Below are 17,237 nucleotides of genomic sequence, written 5' to 3'. Positions count from 1 at the left end.
CTTTACTTAATTTAACGTTACTTAATGGTTAACTAGCTAATCTGTTTGACAACATCATCACTGTAAGTTAGGGAATGAACACAAACATTGCGTTTGGTTATAAATTTACAGCAAATAGCAGGGAAATGCTTCCTTACCTGACATAGCAGCAGGAGAACGGTTATAACCGCGAAGTTCACTTAGCTAATGTTAGCTAGCTGACCAAACATCCGTCTGACCCTTCAACTGTCCATACTCCTTTTTTTTTTTTTTTGTTCTCCGTCGAAATCCCACAACTCGGATTCGGTCAAAATAAAAACATGGCAAGCAGATGTAAAATAATCCAGGTAATAATCCAGGTAATCCACTAGTGGTCAGATAGTCCACGAGTGGACCGACTGACGCTAGCGCCGGACCCAACTGACGCAGCGGATCGGTATCCAACTTCGGACGGCGAAGCCCGAAAAAACGCACAATTTGGCGACTTTTTGTCTTGCTAGTTAAGTTAGCTATGTTGCCGTTTTCGTTAAAAGCTGCCGTGTTTTTGGCATGCTATATTCGCTAGCTTCCAACTGTAGCCTAGCTTTAGCTTCCAACTGCCGGTGTTTCTTTAAGTCCCTTCAAACTGAGGACGTGTCCGTACTTTTGACGGCGAAAAACTGCGTCCAACTTCGGTCGCTTCCGACGACAGACAGACATACAAAGCGAACGTCGCCCAAAGGTGGATTCTATGGGATGTGGCAGCTTTTTCGTACCCGAGGTTATAAATTACCGATTTGTGTTCCCAAATATCAACGTATCTGAATTACATTTTGTATTTCACCGGTTATTTTCAAAAAAAGGCGCGCACAGTTGTCATTGGCCAGTTTTCTTGATGACAGCCACATCAGCCAATCATGTTCATTCAAAATTTCCCCATCAACAAGTACACCGATTTAATTACAGTTTTAATGTAAAAGTACACATAAATCTAAAACTAATAAGATTTAGCTTAAAATTACAGAGAAAAACGTTAGATTGTTAGTATGGACTTAAACCTTTATATAACAAGCTACATATTTCATTACAGGTTGAATGTATAATTACATGCAAATATAAAAATAATAAGATTTACCTTAAAATTACAGAGAAAAGTGTTAAGATTGTTAGTATGGACATGAACTTTGATATACCAGGCTACATACTTAATTACAGATAATTAGTCATTTTACGTGAATTTGTATGTAATTTAAGAAAACAGAAAAGATAATGTAAAATCAATATAGTATTTTTCTGTAAAAGAATGAGAAATAAATGTAGTTTGTCATTACTGTCATAATACTTAAAATAACAGACGGATTGTTGATTTACAGATAATGTCTGTAAGTTTACAGTTTTGTACACTATTTTTAAAGAACAGCAAAACTATTGTAAAAAATTAGATTCATATAATGTAAAATTAGGATTTTTTTTTACTGTGTAGGCTCCAGCATCCCCGCCACCCTGAGAGCAGGATAAGCAGTTAGGATAATGGATGGCTGGATGGTTTTCCAGCGGCGTGAGCTCAGGTGTGCCCTTGCCCCCACCAGTATGCCTCCACCTTCAGATCTAACCACTTTTTTAAATTTCTGGTACTGTCCTCTCTGTTCCAGTCACTGCATTAACCGCAGCAGCAACATGTTGCCACTCAGTGCATTTTCTTTTGTTTGTGACCCCACTGCTGAGGCCACCAAGCTATATCTGCTTTCTGACCTCCACCTCACCCACAAGCACCTCGATATCTGTGTAAGAAAAAAAATCGTTCCCTTCCTCTTCCTCTCGGTTGTTGCCACCGTAACATACCATCAGGCGCGGATCTACGGGGTGGCAAGGGGTGGCAGCTGCCACCTCTGGGACACAGTCTTGCCACCCCTGTTGCCACCCCATTTATAAATCAGATAATATGTTTTTAAAGTATATTTTATGTACATGCATGGCGAAGGTCTATGAGACCCGCACCAAGCTCATCTCAAACAGAAGTCGCCGATTTAGAATCCCCCACCCCCTCACAGGCGCGGATCTACGGGGTGGCAGCTGCCACTTCTGGGACACAGTCTTGCCACCCCTTTGCCACCCCAGGAAAAAAATCTCTAGATCCGCCACTGCATACCATTGATCAGCAGGCTCACTTATATGCATCAGCATTCATGTGGTGCTTTGCAGTGACTATAAGTAACCCACCCATAAAATAGTGGTTTAGTTTCAAATGTGTCACCACTATACAAAGATACACACAAACATTGCAGACAATTACTAGACAGCACTCATGCATAGTCTATATAAGGAAATCTCTTTGACGTTGGCGCCCCCTAGGCCTCACTGACAGTGCATGTGCGCACTTGTCGTTCAGAAAACCTTTGATGGGAGACGGTTTGCTGAGTGCGATTGTTGGAGAGAAATATACTGTCTGCTGCACTTCGGTGTTGTGATTTCACAAGCCAACACCTGTCTGAAATATTATTTTGTGAAATAGCATGTGTGGATGTGACCTGCGCTGGAGAACGGGACGTGAAATGTGCATGGGACTGCCGTAACGTGAGGACGTCCATATTCGTCTTGCACCTTCTCGGATGGGACATCCCAGAACACATTTCTCAGTAAGATCTCTCCAAGCACTAGCGCCTGGCACTTCTTGGGACACACAGCGTTATTATTTTGAATGTTGTGCACAACCAACAATTTTTTTTTGGACTTTTGCTGCAGCTAGGTATTTATGAGTGGCCATCTCATTTAGAACTAGGCCTACACTGAACGTAACTGTTCACCCTATGATTTATGCAAATTGATTGACAAACAAAAAATCTAATCTCTATTAATAATAACTGTGTTATAAAACCTTGTGTCTGTGTCTGACTTGAACTAAATACCCCACAGCCTACAAGTAAGGAAATAAGCTTTATGTATATTTCATGACTATTATGATCCCAGACCCTGTAGAATAATTTCAGCAGTAATACTTGGTTACACATACATGGTTGAATGTGGGCGTGCAGAGGGCTGGATATGAGGCTGATACAGGCGCGCACATTTCCAGGTGGACTGTGATTTATAATGGGGAGATGGCCTGCAGGTATGCGTATGTACGCACGGTTTTATAAGTCCGATTTTTTATGTTTTGTTTTGGCGCACGCCATTTTCGGCTTTTGTGAGCACGTACACTTTTAGTAAGGATCCTACGCACTGTTTTATAAATGAGACCCCTGGCCTCTAGGCTAGGGGGCTGCCGGTGGTGGCGGGCAACAGGCGTTCCCCTGTGTTGTCCCTCCTGGCCTCAAGGGTGCAGTGGGGTCGCGGTACTGTACTGGAGCCATGGCTGGAAAACTTCCATCTCTGGCGGGCTCCGTCTTTTGCCACACCAGGTTCATCAAGCGCCAACGGGTCTGCCCAATGCCCTGCTCCAGTCTCTGGATCTCCCTCTCCATTCTTCAGCCAAATCCCACTCCTGGTACCAACATGGCGAGCCGGCGTGGAAGAAGGAGTCGAAAGGCAGAGATCTCCCATACATCGCACAACCCCTGGAATGCTCTTTTGTTCACACACCTGCGAGAACTAACGACACAATGACCCCCCCCCCCCCAGGTCACAACAGGCGAGATTAGTTTGAGTCACGGTCCTGCAGTCAGTCAGTCAGTAAACGGTGTTCTACTTAGTCTGGGTCGAACCCCCAAACAAACAACATCACAACAACTACAACATGAACACAATATCATTAAAATGCAATTTCAACATGAAGGCTAACAGTCCCATCAGCTCCCCCGGCGCAGAACCGCCGTCAGTCAGAGCGGTACAATACACATGTTAGCCCCTCCACCCAATATCACCACCAGCCGCCCGCCACTGTGTTTGCCTCAGTCCTTTGGGACATTTTCGCAAGGGTGGAAACAGCTGACAGCTAAGCTGACGGGACACAGCGGTAAATGGCCGCCCTCTTGCGTGTCGTTCTCACGGCCGGTGGGGGGCGGGGGGGCGGGGCGGAGAAGGGAAACCATGGAGCTGTAGCCTGCTGGCAAGTTTTTAAATTTCGAGTACATTTTAATCTTCCATGTGACCATCTGGGGAGGGACAGCACTTTTTTGGGGGGCGTGTGCGTGTGTTGAAACTCCATCAACCCAGCCCCGTCTTCAGTCGGAGCAGGAGACGGAGTAGAGATGCAGGTGCTCTGCTGGGGAGACGGTGCGAGTGGACAGTTCGGGCCACGGCGGGCTTTGGTCCCCGTGCCGTGGCGTGTCAACGAAAGAATCGTCAAAATATGCTGCGGGGAACGACACGCGTTAATGCTGACCCAGAGCGGCGACGTTTTGTCGAGTGGGGGCAACTCGAAGGGGCAACTTGGTCGGCAGGAAAACGAGACCACGGTAGCAGGTGAGGGATGAATGAGATTTGACAGGGGAGGGGGGGGGGAGTCGTTTGTCTCGCCATTTAACATAACAGACATGCTGGACATATTAGAGTCATCTGAATCAGATTCTAGACGACACTGTCGACTTTCTAGAAGCCTTTCGTTGTTGATAAATTGCTCCCTCTCTTTCTGACTGTTGATGAGGCGAAAGTTAATTCATGAGATGTGAAACTCGGTTTCGGTTTCGTTTCTCCTGTTGCTCCAGTACTCTGGAGCTGTACTGATGACGGCCCCGCTCCCGCTCCCGCGCGCGTGTGTCTCAAGTATGCGCGTCAGGTGGATTTCTATTGATCTGTATTGCTCGCCGGGCTCGGATGGTGATGACGGCATACGCGTTGGGGGGGGGGGGGGGCAGGTGACGCAACGTTTGGAGGAATGGCGACATTTTTGGAGAAACCAAGTCTGTCTGTGTTTTTCTTTCTGGTTGGTCTGTCTTTCAAGCCGTCGGTTGTTAAACTGATCTCTCCTTCTGACTCGTTGATGTGGGGAAAGTTACAAATGTTTGATATTCGCTCTTATTTCTTTATACCGTTTTTATTTTTACTGTTACTTACTTGGTCTTGCTCCTATTTTCGCCTTGTCTGGTTTTATTTCTTTGTTAAGCCCTTTGTAACATTGTTTTAGAAAAGTGCTGTATAAATAAAGTTATTATTATTATTATTATTATTGTTATTATTATTATTATTATTAGATGTGAACTAGTTCGGTTTCGGTTTCGTTGTTCCAGTTCACTGAAGCTGCACTGATGACGGTCCCGCCCGCCTGTGAGCACGTGTGTCTCAAGCATGCGCGTCAGGTGCGCTCGCGCGGCTCGGATGGTGATGACGGCGCGCGTTTTTTTTGCTTGTTTTTTGGGCGGGGCGGGGTGGGGGGGGGTGGAGGCGGTCAGATGAGGTCATGTTTGGAGAAACGAAACCTTGCCTTACCTTGTCTGGCTTGTCTTTTTCAGATGGTGTGACGGCTTTAAGTGAGGTGCTGGATATCGCCTGTGGTCAGGACCACTGCCTGGCTCTGCGTGCCCCTGGACATGTGTATTGCTGGGGGGCAGGAGCGGAGGGACAGCTGGGCCTCGGCCCTGGAAAACCATCGGAATGTAAAACGCCAAGGCAAGATCTCATAGATTATATTTTAACACGGAAATTCCACTGAAGATGACAAATATTTTCCATTTACAAAACCAACTCGGAAGAAGTTGGGACGGTATAGAAAAAGCAAATTTAGAAAAAAAAAGCAGTTTCTAAATTTACTTTGACTTGTATTTATTTAATTGAAGACAGTACGAACACAAGAGGCTTCATGTTTTGTCTGGTCAGCTTCATTTCATTTGGAAATATGCACCCATTCCTGCCATTCAGGCCTGCGACACAGTCCAAAACAAGTTGGGACAGGGGAAAGGTAGTAATGACCTGCAACAAATAAGTAATGTGATTTGAACCGGATCATGTCAACAGGTGATTGTAATCATGATTTGGTGCCAAAGCAGCATCCAGGAAAGGCCTCGTCCTTTAGGAGCAAAGATGGGCCGAAAATCACCAGTTTGCTAACAAGTGCGTGAGAAAATTATCCATCCATCCCTCCTCCTAACCGCTTATCCTGCTCTCAGGGTCACGGAGCCTATCCCAGCAGTCACTGGGCGGCAGGCGGGGGGATGCCCTGGACAGGCCGCCAGACCATCACAGGGCTGACTCACACTCGCACACACACACCTAGGGACAATTGTAGTACGGCCGATTCACCTGACCTACACGTCTTTAGACTGTGGGAGGAAACCGGAGCACCCGGAGGAAACCCACACAGACACGGGGAGAAAAACCTGAGTGTTAATTTGACTCTGAGTGTGTGCAAATGGAGGCTCCATTTGTACACACTCAGAGTTAATTAACACTCAGGAAGTTAAATTAACGCTCGGGATTTCACTGATGACCTGGGACGATTGGGGTTGGACTACCCCGGGGCTCGAACCCAGGCCCTCTCTTGCTTTGAGGCTACCACGCTAACCACTGCACCGCCTGAGAAAATCACTGAGATGTTTAAAAACAAATGTTCCTCAAAAGAAAGACAGGAAGGGATTTGAATATGTCACCCTGTATGGTGCATAATACCAAAGATTCAAGGAATCTGGAGGAATGTCACAGTGCGTAAAGGGCAAGGGCATAAGCGGAATAACCGTGCTCTCCGATCCCCCAGGGGGCGCTGCGTCAAGAATCGTCATTCATCCATGAGCGATACAACCACATGGGTTCAGGATTACTTTGGCAAACCTTCGTCAAGCACAATACGTCGTTTCATCCACAAATGCCCGTAAAATCTTTACTGTGCCAAAAGGAAGCCTTATGTTAACCGTGCCCAGAAGCTTCGTCCACTTCTCTGGACTAGGAGTTATTTAGGATGGACTATGGAAACGTGTATCGTGGTCAGACGAGTCAGTATTTGAGGTCTTTTTTTGTTGGAAGAAATGGACGCCGTGTGCTCCGGACCCAAGAAGGAAAGGACCATCCAGACTGTTACCAGCAACAAGTCCAAAAGCCAGGGTCTGTCATGGTATGGAGTTGTGTCAGTGTCCTTGGCAAGGGTAACTTACATTTCTGTGATGGCACCCTGCCGAGATTTGGGAGAGACACATGCTGCCTTCAAGACGACATCTTTTCCAAGGGCGCCCGTGCATATTTCCACAAGACAATGCAAAACCACATTCAGCACACAGGAATTACAAAGGCATGGCTGAGGAGGAAGAGGGTGCGGTGCTGGACTGGCCTGCTGCAGTCCCGACCTGTCCCCAAAGACCCCGTACTGTTGCACACATTCAGCCTCGTTTGTAGGACAAACTTACACCTGAGACGCTTCATCACTTCAGTCCCTAAACGGTTTTTTTAAAGTGTTGTGTAGTAAAGGAACGGCAGCATACAAAGTGGTAAATCTTTTATAGTCCCAACTTTTTTTGAAATATGTTGCAAGAATCAAAATTGAAGCGCTTATTCTGGGGGGAAAAAGCAATAAAATTCATGAGGTGAAACATCAGACATGTGCTGTTGTGTTGTTTCGGTGTAATACAGGTCAAAGGTCGTTTACAAATCACTTTTTCAGTTTTATTTTTAATTTAACATACCGGCGTCCCAACTTTTTCTGATTAGGGGTCGTATTTATTTCCGTTTGCTTTATTTATTTATTTATTGTTGTTACAGACAGGGGCTAATGCTTTTAGGGCGCCCATATTTTTGCCTGGCTGGTGCCCAAAGTTTAACTTCTTTTTCCTTCATTATTTTCCCCTTTAAAAAGAAGAGAATATTGCCAACAGCTGAACATGAGGGGCGTAAAAAAGAAATGAAAGAGAAATATCGGAATACACAAAATTGACAACCGTAGGGAAACCATTAACATAAATAATATTGATTAAACCTTCTTGTGTGGTCTTTTTTTTTTTTTACTAAATACATGATTTCCTCCTTCCCATGCAGTCCAGTGTATATACCTCTGCAGGTGCCGGTGGTCCAGGTTGCTTGCGGGGACTCGCATTCCTTGGCTCTGACTCGGGGTAAGAAACCGCACGCGTTGATGCGATTTGCCCTTGGGGCTGATATGCCCTTTCTGGCCCTTTTACAGTCGGTAAACGGTGATCACGTGGTTTTGCTGCCAAAATGCGCGCGCATACTGTGCGTGACGTAGGTCATAAAAGTGTCTATTTCATCGGTCTTTCCCCCCGACGGAATGCGGTAGACATTAACACCTTTAGTGTTGCTAGACCTGTTCTGGCAACCCACAACACAACAAGAGGACATTTTAAAAATGTAAACACCAATCGATCAAGAATCCACGTGCACTCTGCATTGATTGGAGATGGAGAAGATGCCTCTTTTGCTGACAAAAAGCGCGCGCATACTATGCGTGACGAAGGTCATGAAAGGGTCTATAGGCAGAGCGACTTTCTTGATATTAGCAGCTGAAGCGCTTTTATTAGTTAACAACGGAGTTAAACCACAGTCAGAGGTGTCATGAAAAGATTTCATCAGCTGTATTGTTATCTGTCCTCTTTTTTTCTTTTTTTTTAATACCCCCCCCCCTTTTTTCCCCTCCCCAATTGTATACGGTCAACTACCTCACTCTTCCGAGCCGTCCCGGTCTCTGCTGCACCCCCTCTGCCCATCCGGGGAGGGCTGCAGACTACCACATGCCTCCGCCCATACATGTGGAGTCGCCAGCCGCTTCATTTCACCTGACAGTGAGGAGTTTCACCAGGGGAACGTAGCGCGTGGGAGGATCACGCTATTCCCCCAAGTTACCCCCCCCCCCCGAACAGGGGCCCCAACCAACCAGAGGAGGCGCTAGTGCGGCGACAAGGACACATACCCACATTCGGCTTCCCACACTCGGTCACGGCCAATTGTGTCTGTAGGAACGCCTGACCAAGCCGGAGGTAGCACGGGGATTCGAACCGAAGATCCCCGTGTTGGTAGGCAACGGAATAGGCCGCTACGCCACCCGGACGCTCCCTGGTTCGTCTTAAACTGCTGTCCGACTCATAGCTTTTACGTCCTTCAACGTTTGACCTAATATAGGTTTTCAGGTTTTATTCATGAATTGATGCCATTTGCTCTCTCTTCCCAGGGGGAGATGTCTTCTCCTGGGGCTCGAACAGCCATGGCCAGCTGGGTCTTGGGAAGGAGGTGTCAGTGCAGCCGATGCCTGCCGCGGTGCTTTCCCTGACGGGGGTAGCGGTGACCCAGATTTCGGCTGGAGGGACCCACACCTTGATCCTTACACTTCCCGGATTTGTCTACTGCTGTGGGGCCAACAAATTTGGCCAACTGGGGCTCAACAGGGTGGATGAAAAGGGTACCGAGACTTAATCTGGGGTTGGACTGAGACAGGCAAAAGCTGTTGCTGGTTGCTGAAGAGAGAATTTGAAATTGGAGATGGATCACTTCCTCCCATATGGAATTAGAGTTCAACCAGAGGGGTGATTCGAAAAAACGAGGGGCTGTCAGGGGTGTCATATTAAGTGTGGTGGTGAATTTTAACCTCTGGTGGGGGTCAGACCTTCGGGCACTCTAAGCAGTGAATCTTGAATTTACACCGAGTACTTAAAACACCTTGGACTGCAAGAGCAGACAAGAGAAAAAGAAAAATGTCCTCCAGAGTTTCGAAATGGGATGTTTTTGATTGCACTTTCCTTTCCATATTTCCTGTTACATCATACAGGCAGGTTCAATATCTGTGCCGTACCTGCCCTTGGACCACTGGGGGTCTCCTCTATGAGCTGTGGAGCAGCGCACTCTGCCGTTTTAACAAAGGTATTACATTTTTGCCATTGTCAAACGCGCCAGGTTAATGCAAAACAATGTGATGAACATGAATGTGTAATTTACCAGCTCTTGGTGGTGCAGCAGACTATTATTTACTGCATTATTAACCTTAGTGTATGTCTACAGAGGATTTTAGGTATTTCGTTTGCAATACCTTAAAGATTCAGTTACGGTTACGGGATGTCTATGCCACAGCATTACAGTTCTTGTTTTGGTGGTCTCTAGGACGGCAGAGTCTTCACCTTTGGAAAGGGAAGCCATGGTCAGCTTGGCCACAACACCACTGCTGATGAACAGATGCCCAGATTGGTAGACGGTATTGACGGACTTGCCTCACAGATAGCATGTGGCAGGTAATAAAATAAACAGGAGCAGGCATGAACACTCACCGATAGTCCATTCCTTGTTGGAATAAGCCTGCTCATACATTGTTACCGAGTTGTGTAATTAATTGCTACCTATTCACGATAACCTGGATAAGGGCTATTCCTAAATAAGAGTCCATTAAATGAGATACAAGTAAGATACCAATATTATCTTGTTAGCTGAGTCATACGTAGACCTTATCTGGTTGGCTTCTATATTTGGTCCTCCAGCCACCACACCCTGGTATTGGGGTCCTCCGGTCAGCTGTGGGCTTTCGGCAGTGGTGATAAGGGTCAATGTGGGACTGGAGTTACAGAGAACAGCCTATTACCTACTTTGGTGCAACTTCCTTGGATCACTGACAGCACAAAAGCCATACCCGGGGGTACGTCTGGACATTGTAGTCCGTTATTTCAATAAAACGATGTTGATCATTTGGAGCTGGTGTTTGGTTTCCCCCACATTTGCCAGAAATTCCACTAATAACCACAGAGACGCGTTCATCGTCTTCTGAATATGTGACATAAGCGCGCCCATTTCTTTTGGCAGTCTCCTTCAACAGCATTAGCACGGTTGCCATTGGGAGTATGATGGTGTTTTACGTAACCCTGACAACAGTAGTGAGCGCGTTTTATTATTTTATTGTGCATGAGACACTTAAGGTGGAAAATTCACCGCATCTTCCGCTGGAATGTTCAGTCACACGACACCCGGAAGACTCGTTCAACTTGTATTCGTTTGTTGTAATTTTGTTTTGTTCTTCACCAGACTTGAGAATAGCAGCTGGATGGAATACAGATTTCGCCTACACGTCACCTGCTGAGGTACTTTATTTTATTTTTCAAATTTATTCCTGGCGATGATCTACTACTACTGCACGTATGCCTTCAGTCAAAATGATAATTTTCAGACAAGTCCGATATGATGACTGTCAATTGAAGTACATATTGAACTTTGTATTCAGCTAATAATAAATTATTTTGATAGCCAGCATGTGTAAAGTTCTAGTCCCCCCCCCCCACACTTATTCTATCCAATTGCACTTGGCCAATTACCCCACTCTTCTGAGCCGTCCCGGTTGCTGCTCCACCCTCTCTGCCAATCCGGGGAGGGCTGCAGACTACCACATGCCTCCTCCGATACATGTGGAGTCGCCAGCCGCTTCTTTTCACCTGACAGTGAGGAGTTTCACCAGGGATATGTAGCGCGTGGCCGTGAGAGGGTCACGCTATCCCCCCCCCCCGTTCCCCCTCCCCCAAGAACAGGCGCCCCGACCTACCAGAGGAGGCGCTGGTGCAGTGACCAGGACACATAGCCACATCCGGCTTCCCACCCGCAGACACGGCCAATTGTGTCTGTAGGGACGCCCGACCAAGCCGGACAAAGTTCTAGTCTTGAACTGACATTATTACTTGGCCTGCAATGATAAAAAGAAAGCAGTGACAACACGACAGCAGGACTAGATGAGGCCAAGTCAGTTAATTTTCAATATGAACTTCTGTTTAATATATATATATACCTGGAGATGTATGCTATGCTATATGTCTAACAGTTATATACCAGGAGATGTGTGATATGTTAGGTGTCTAACAGTTATATACCTGGAGATGTTTGTTATGCTAGGTGTCTAACATTTAAAGCTGGAGTGTTTGTTATGCTAGGTGTCTAACAGTTATATACCTTGAGATTTATGTTATGCTAGGTTTCTAAAAGTTTGTTATATAACTGGAGATATGTGTTATGCTAGGTGTCTAATAGTTATATGCCTTGAGTTGTGTGTTATTCTAGGTGTCTAACATTTATACCTCGAGGTGTGTGTTATGCTAGGTGTCTAACAGTTATATATATATTATTTATTTATTTATTTATTTTTTGCAATGTCAGGATTTTGAGCGAGGGCAGACGTTCGGACGGTTGGATGAGTCTAAGCTGCAGGAATGGCGGGCAGCAGATAAATGCAACGAAGAAGCACAGAGGTTTATATTTATCATTCCAGTTTTTTTTTTGTGTTTTCAGTAAATCACCCCATGAGTAGAATATCAGTTGCAAACTATTGTTGCAGTATTCACAGTGCTTTCTAATGTTTGATCCAACAGGGAAATGTCCTGGATGTTCATGACAAGCTCCAGCCTTGTTGCTTGTTTCACAAAAGCCAGGTATGTCCTCTGTGGTGGCTGCTCTTCATTAGTATACTTCAGGCAAAACTTTGCCAGTTTTTAAAAATCAATTAACAATTAATTATTTAATGAAATTAAATAACAATGAATTTGCCAATTAATTTGAGCCAATTATCGCAATAATTGGATCAAAACGTCAGATGTCTATCATGCACCTTGCACAGCGGCCGCTTGATTCTCAAGCCTGTCTTTGTGCTGGATGTTATTGGATAGAAAGTAATTCCTAGCCAGCTGATAATTTAATTAACTGGCTAAACAATTAATTGAATAATGTGTGGTTAAGTAGATGTACTTGCTGTACATTTTTTACTGCAGGCAGAATTTAGCAGTATTTACCAGGTTTCTGGCTAGTTTTAGTTATATATATATATATATATATCCATCCTCCATTCCATCCATTATCCATAACGCTTATCCTGCTCTCAGGGTCGCGGGGATGCTGGAGCCTATCCCAGCAGTCATTGGGCAGCGCATATATATATATATATATATATATAGATATATATATATAGATATATATATATATAGATATATATATATATACACACACACACACACATGTGGGTGTTTTTACACTGCTCATATTGTGTTAACGTGTATGGTTTGCTTCTCTTTCACATCAGTGTGCGTCCACCAGCGAAAGGCGCCTTAACGGTTGACACTGAAGCCGCCAGCCAAACTTTCGACAAGCTTATGGACATATCCTGGCTAAACCCAACAGTTAAGACCAACTTCTGTCACTGCTCGTAATAGGTCACGCACATCAGGGGTCCATTAAACATTTTGGGTTCAAACCCTTTGCACGGGAAACGTATCGATAATTACATGGCAACACACGTGTTTTAAATGAAGCTGTGTTGTCTTTGTGTTTGTGTGTGTGTGCAGACGGCGTTTACTATCCTCATCGGACGTCTTTATGACGCAATACGTTTTGTGAAATCGCCAGAGGTCTTTGTGGTTCTTCCAACCTGCCCACTTCTCCAAGAAGACGACAACGTCATGAACGTGGTGCTGCCGCTGGCCATAACCATCATGGGGCTGAATGAAAACGCTTTGAAAACACTCAGTAATTAACTCAGTTTAAATAAGTGTTCATGAGGTGTTTAAATACGAGTGTCCGGGTGGCGTAGCGGTCTATTCCGTTGCCTGCCAACACGGGGATCGCCGGTTCGAATCCCCGTGTTACCTCCGGTCTGGTCGGGCGTCCGGATGTAAGTATGTGTCCTGGTCGCTGCATTGGCGTCTCCTCTGGTCGGTCGGAGCACCTGTTCAGGGGGGGACTGGAGGGAATAGTATGATCCTCCCACGTGCTATACATCCCCCTGGTGAAACTCCTCACTGCCAGGTGAAAAGAAGGGGCTGGTGACTCCACGTGTACCGGAGGAGGCATGTGGTAGTCTGCAGCCCTCCCCGGATCGGCAGAGGAGGTGGAGCAGCGACTGGAATGGCTCGGAAGAGTGGGGTAATTGGTCGGGTACAATTTGGGGGAGAAAAAAGGGGAAAAAAGGGGAAAAAAGGGGGCACACTTTTTTAAAAAAAAATTTAGAGTCTGAAACACGCCTGGATCAAGATGCTAGACATGACAAAGCAACATCACCACACATGGCCCCCTCCCAACATTTTGCCTCTGTTGGCGGCTTCAGTGTTAAGATATACACTCACTGGCCACTTTATTAGGTACACCTTGCTAGTACCGGGTTGGACCCCCTTTGGCTTCAGAACTGCCTTAATCCTTCGTGGCATAGATTCAACAAGGTACTGGGAACATTTCTCAGAGAGTTTGGTCCATATTGACATGATAGCATCACGCAGTTGCTGCAGATTTGTCGGCTGCACATCCATGATGCGAATCTCCCGGTCCACCACGTCCCAAAGGTGCTCTATTGGATTGAGATCTGGTGACTGTGGAGGCCATTTGAGTACAGTGAACTCATTGTCATGTTCAAGAAACCAGTCTGAGATGATTCGAGCTTTATGACATGGCGCGTTATCCTGCTGGAAGTAGCCATCAGAAGATGGGAACACTGTGGTCATAAAGGGATGGACATGGTCAGCAACAATACTCAGGTAGGCTGTGGCGTTGACACGATGCTCAATTGGTACTAATGGGCCCAAAGTGTGCCAAGAAAATATCCCCCACACCATTACACCATCACCACCAGCCTGAACCGTTGATACAAGGCAGGATGGATCCATGCTTTCATGTTGTTGACGCCAAATTCTGACCCTACCATCCGAATGTCGCAGCAGAAATCGAGACTCATCAGACCAGGCAACGTTTTTCCAATCTTCTATTGTCCAATTTTGGTGAGCCTGTGCGAATTGTAGCCTCAGTTTCCTGTTCTTAGCTGACAGGAGTGGCACCCGGTGTGGTCTTCTGCTGCTGTAGCCCATCTGCCTCAAGGTTCGACGTGTTGTGCGTTCAGAGATGCTCTTCTGCATACCTCGGTTGTAATGAGTGGTTATTTGAGTTACTGTTGCCTTTCTATCAGCTCGAGCCAGTCTGGCCATTCTCCTCTGACCTCTGGCATCAACAAGGCATTTTCGCCCACAGAACTGCCGCTCACTGGATATTTTCTCTTTTTCGGACCATTCTCTGTAAACCCTAGAGATGGTTGTGCGTGAAAATCCCAGTAGATCAGCAGTTTCTGAAATACTCAGACCAGCCCGTCTGGCACCAACAACCATGCCACGTTCAAAGTCACTTAAATCACCTTTCTTCCCCATTCTGATGCTCGGTTTGAACTGCAGCAGATCGTCTTGACCATGTCTACATGCCTAAATGCAGTGAGTTGCTGCCATGTGATTGGCTGATTGGAAATTTGCGTTAACGAGCAGTTGGACAGGTGTGCCTAATAAAGTGGCCGGTGAGTGTACAAAAAAATATTATGGAGCAATGTCCTCTGGAAAGGACCGAATGGCCAACAGCGCTAATCCCCCCACCATTCCCTGTAGTTAAGTATTCTCATTTTCATCCAAAAGTGGGAACCCAATATGAAATGTATTTAATATATATGATGTTATATATTTTGAAATGGATAAAAAAAACCATCTCAGTATTGAATTATTTTGCCGATTCGGCCAAAAAAAATATATATTGGTGCACATCCACTTTCTACAATATGACAGATCTGTTTTAAGTTGCCAAACATGTCAAAATAGATAGCATAGCGCGCACATGTGATCTCCAAAATTTTGCTGGAATTGCATAAAAATGCTTTCAGCTTTCAGGATAATGTCACCTTTTGTGTAATTTTCGTATTCCTGGTATACTGCCAATCCACTGGGACCCATCTTATGGTTGTAAGATGCACATACGTTTAAAATCAAGTTGTTTTGAGGAAACCTTACTACTTGGAGATGTGAGGTTTTTTTTCAACAAATTTTGGAATATGACTGTACGTGTCTTGTGCCTTCCCGGTAGGAGGCTGGTGGTCTTCCCTGACTCCCTCCATCATGACGAAGCACATCATGGTGTTCAAAAAGGCACTGGTCTTCATGCTGAGAAATCACCTTTTGCTGACCCACAACCGTAGAGTGAAATACCTGCTTGAAGTCCTCCAGCTACTCTACAAAGTCAGTACTCGTTCTTGTTAATGAGAAATTGGTTCTCAAATGTTTTAGGGGTACGGGACAAACTTTTAGTCATGACAACAAAGTTATTCCAGTCACGAAGAAACCTGACGGCAGCGGGATCAGGACCTCTTACTTGGCACTCAGATCCATAATCAAACCCCAAAGACCCAAAAGTCTTTTTTCCCCCCCCCCCCCTTCGTTAACGAGTTTGATGTTTATAAGATTCAGTTTGTAACTTTTTATTTTTTGAAAAAGTTTGGGGGCATATTTTCTCCAGGATTGTGCCCCCCCCTTATGACTTCATTATGCTTTAGAATGAAAATCCAAAGTAGATCTGATGAAACCTTCATGATCCCAGCATGCAATTTAGACGATTGCGGCAACAAACATCAAGTATAACAGAACATTGCCAAGCTCGTATCGCAGTGTGCATTCAGATTGATGGGGACGAGCGGCTGCCTAAACCTTGTGTATATAGATGTACATGGTAGGCCACGGGAGGATGTGGAGGAGGAAGTTGTAAAATCGAGGTGAGTAGTGTTAGCCACAGGGTAACGTCAGCCCAGTGTTTTCATGGTTTGTTTGCACAGGCCGCTGCTGTGACTATGAGGTTCTCCGGTTATATATAGATATTGAAATGATCACGAATGACTAGACTCGCTAGCCCGTTGGTTAACGGGTCCGGACCCTTTAGTTGACTGGTTAGTGCAGGGTTCACATCCCGGCTGCGGCGGTTCCCGGCTGTCCCCTGAATTTGTTACACTGGTGTCAGAAGTGGGATGGTGTGGGGCGTCCTGGTAGCGTAGCGGTCTATTCTGTCGTCCGTCCTCCCTATGTCCCCCTGGCGAAACTCCTCACTGTTGGGTGAAAAGAAGCGGCTGGCGATGCCACATGTATTGGAGGAGGCATGTGGTAGTCTGCAGCCCTCCCTGGATCAGCACAGGGGGTGGAGCAGCGACCGGGAAGGCTCAGAAGAGTGGGGTCATTGGCCGGATGCAATTGGGGAGAAAAAGGGGGGGGGGGAGGATGTCAGACCGTGAGGACATCGGAGGTGTGTGCGTCCAGAGGTGTGAGGGAGCTGGTATGCTGAAGCGCGGGGACACGCTTCCCGAAGGAGGGGGTAGTGTAATGATCACGAATGACTAGACTTGCTAGCCCTTGGCTAACGGGTCAGACCCTTTAGTCGACTGGTTAACGAAGTCGCCCGTGGTGCGGGAGACCCGGGTTTGCGTCCCGGCTGCAGCAGTTACCCGCTGCCCCCCAAATTCGCTACATTTTGAACTTAGCGATATTTGCAAATGCTTCACCTATAAGTAAAACGGTCTTTCACAAGAACAATATGGGTGTTACTAAGAATTTCGCTTAAATGTTTTTACACACATAGATTGTCAATGAAGAAATACGTTTTTTCAGTTCCAATGG

The 17,237-nt window shown here is 45.9% G+C and overlaps 1 protein-coding gene across 1 annotated transcript in view; it reads left to right on the top strand.

The window, feature by feature from the left end:
- The first annotated feature begins 4,090 nt into the window (after window positions 1-4,090).
- Window positions 4,091-17,237, top strand: part of LOC130115264 (probable E3 ubiquitin-protein ligase HERC6) — a 34,932-nt gene continuing 21,785 nt past the window's right edge. Inside the window, exons 1-13 of the mRNA XM_056282877.1 lie at window positions 4,091-4,359; window positions 5,346-5,502; window positions 7,852-7,928; window positions 8,999-9,226; window positions 9,593-9,684; window positions 9,922-10,049; window positions 10,293-10,447; window positions 10,831-10,886; window positions 11,947-12,038; window positions 12,159-12,218; window positions 12,863-12,959; window positions 13,125-13,305; window positions 15,664-15,815. Coding sequence (XP_056138852.1) covers window positions 4,146-4,359; window positions 5,346-5,502; window positions 7,852-7,928; window positions 8,999-9,226; window positions 9,593-9,684; window positions 9,922-10,049; window positions 10,293-10,447; window positions 10,831-10,886; window positions 11,947-12,038; window positions 12,159-12,218; window positions 12,863-12,959; window positions 13,125-13,305; window positions 15,664-15,815 — 1,689 coding nt within the window. The 5' untranslated portion in view covers window positions 4,091-4,145. The remainder of the gene's footprint in view (window positions 4,360-5,345; window positions 5,503-7,851; window positions 7,929-8,998; window positions 9,227-9,592; window positions 9,685-9,921; window positions 10,050-10,292; window positions 10,448-10,830; window positions 10,887-11,946; window positions 12,039-12,158; window positions 12,219-12,862; window positions 12,960-13,124; window positions 13,306-15,663; window positions 15,816-17,237) is intronic.

This window comes from Lampris incognitus, chromosome 7 (assembly GCF_029633865.1).
Source record: "Lampris incognitus isolate fLamInc1 chromosome 7, fLamInc1.hap2, whole genome shotgun sequence".
Lineage (NCBI taxonomy): Eukaryota > Metazoa > Chordata > Actinopteri > Lampriformes > Lampridae > Lampris > Lampris incognitus.
The sequence above is the reverse complement of the archived record's forward strand: the minus strand, read 5'-3'. Positions and strand labels throughout refer to the sequence as shown.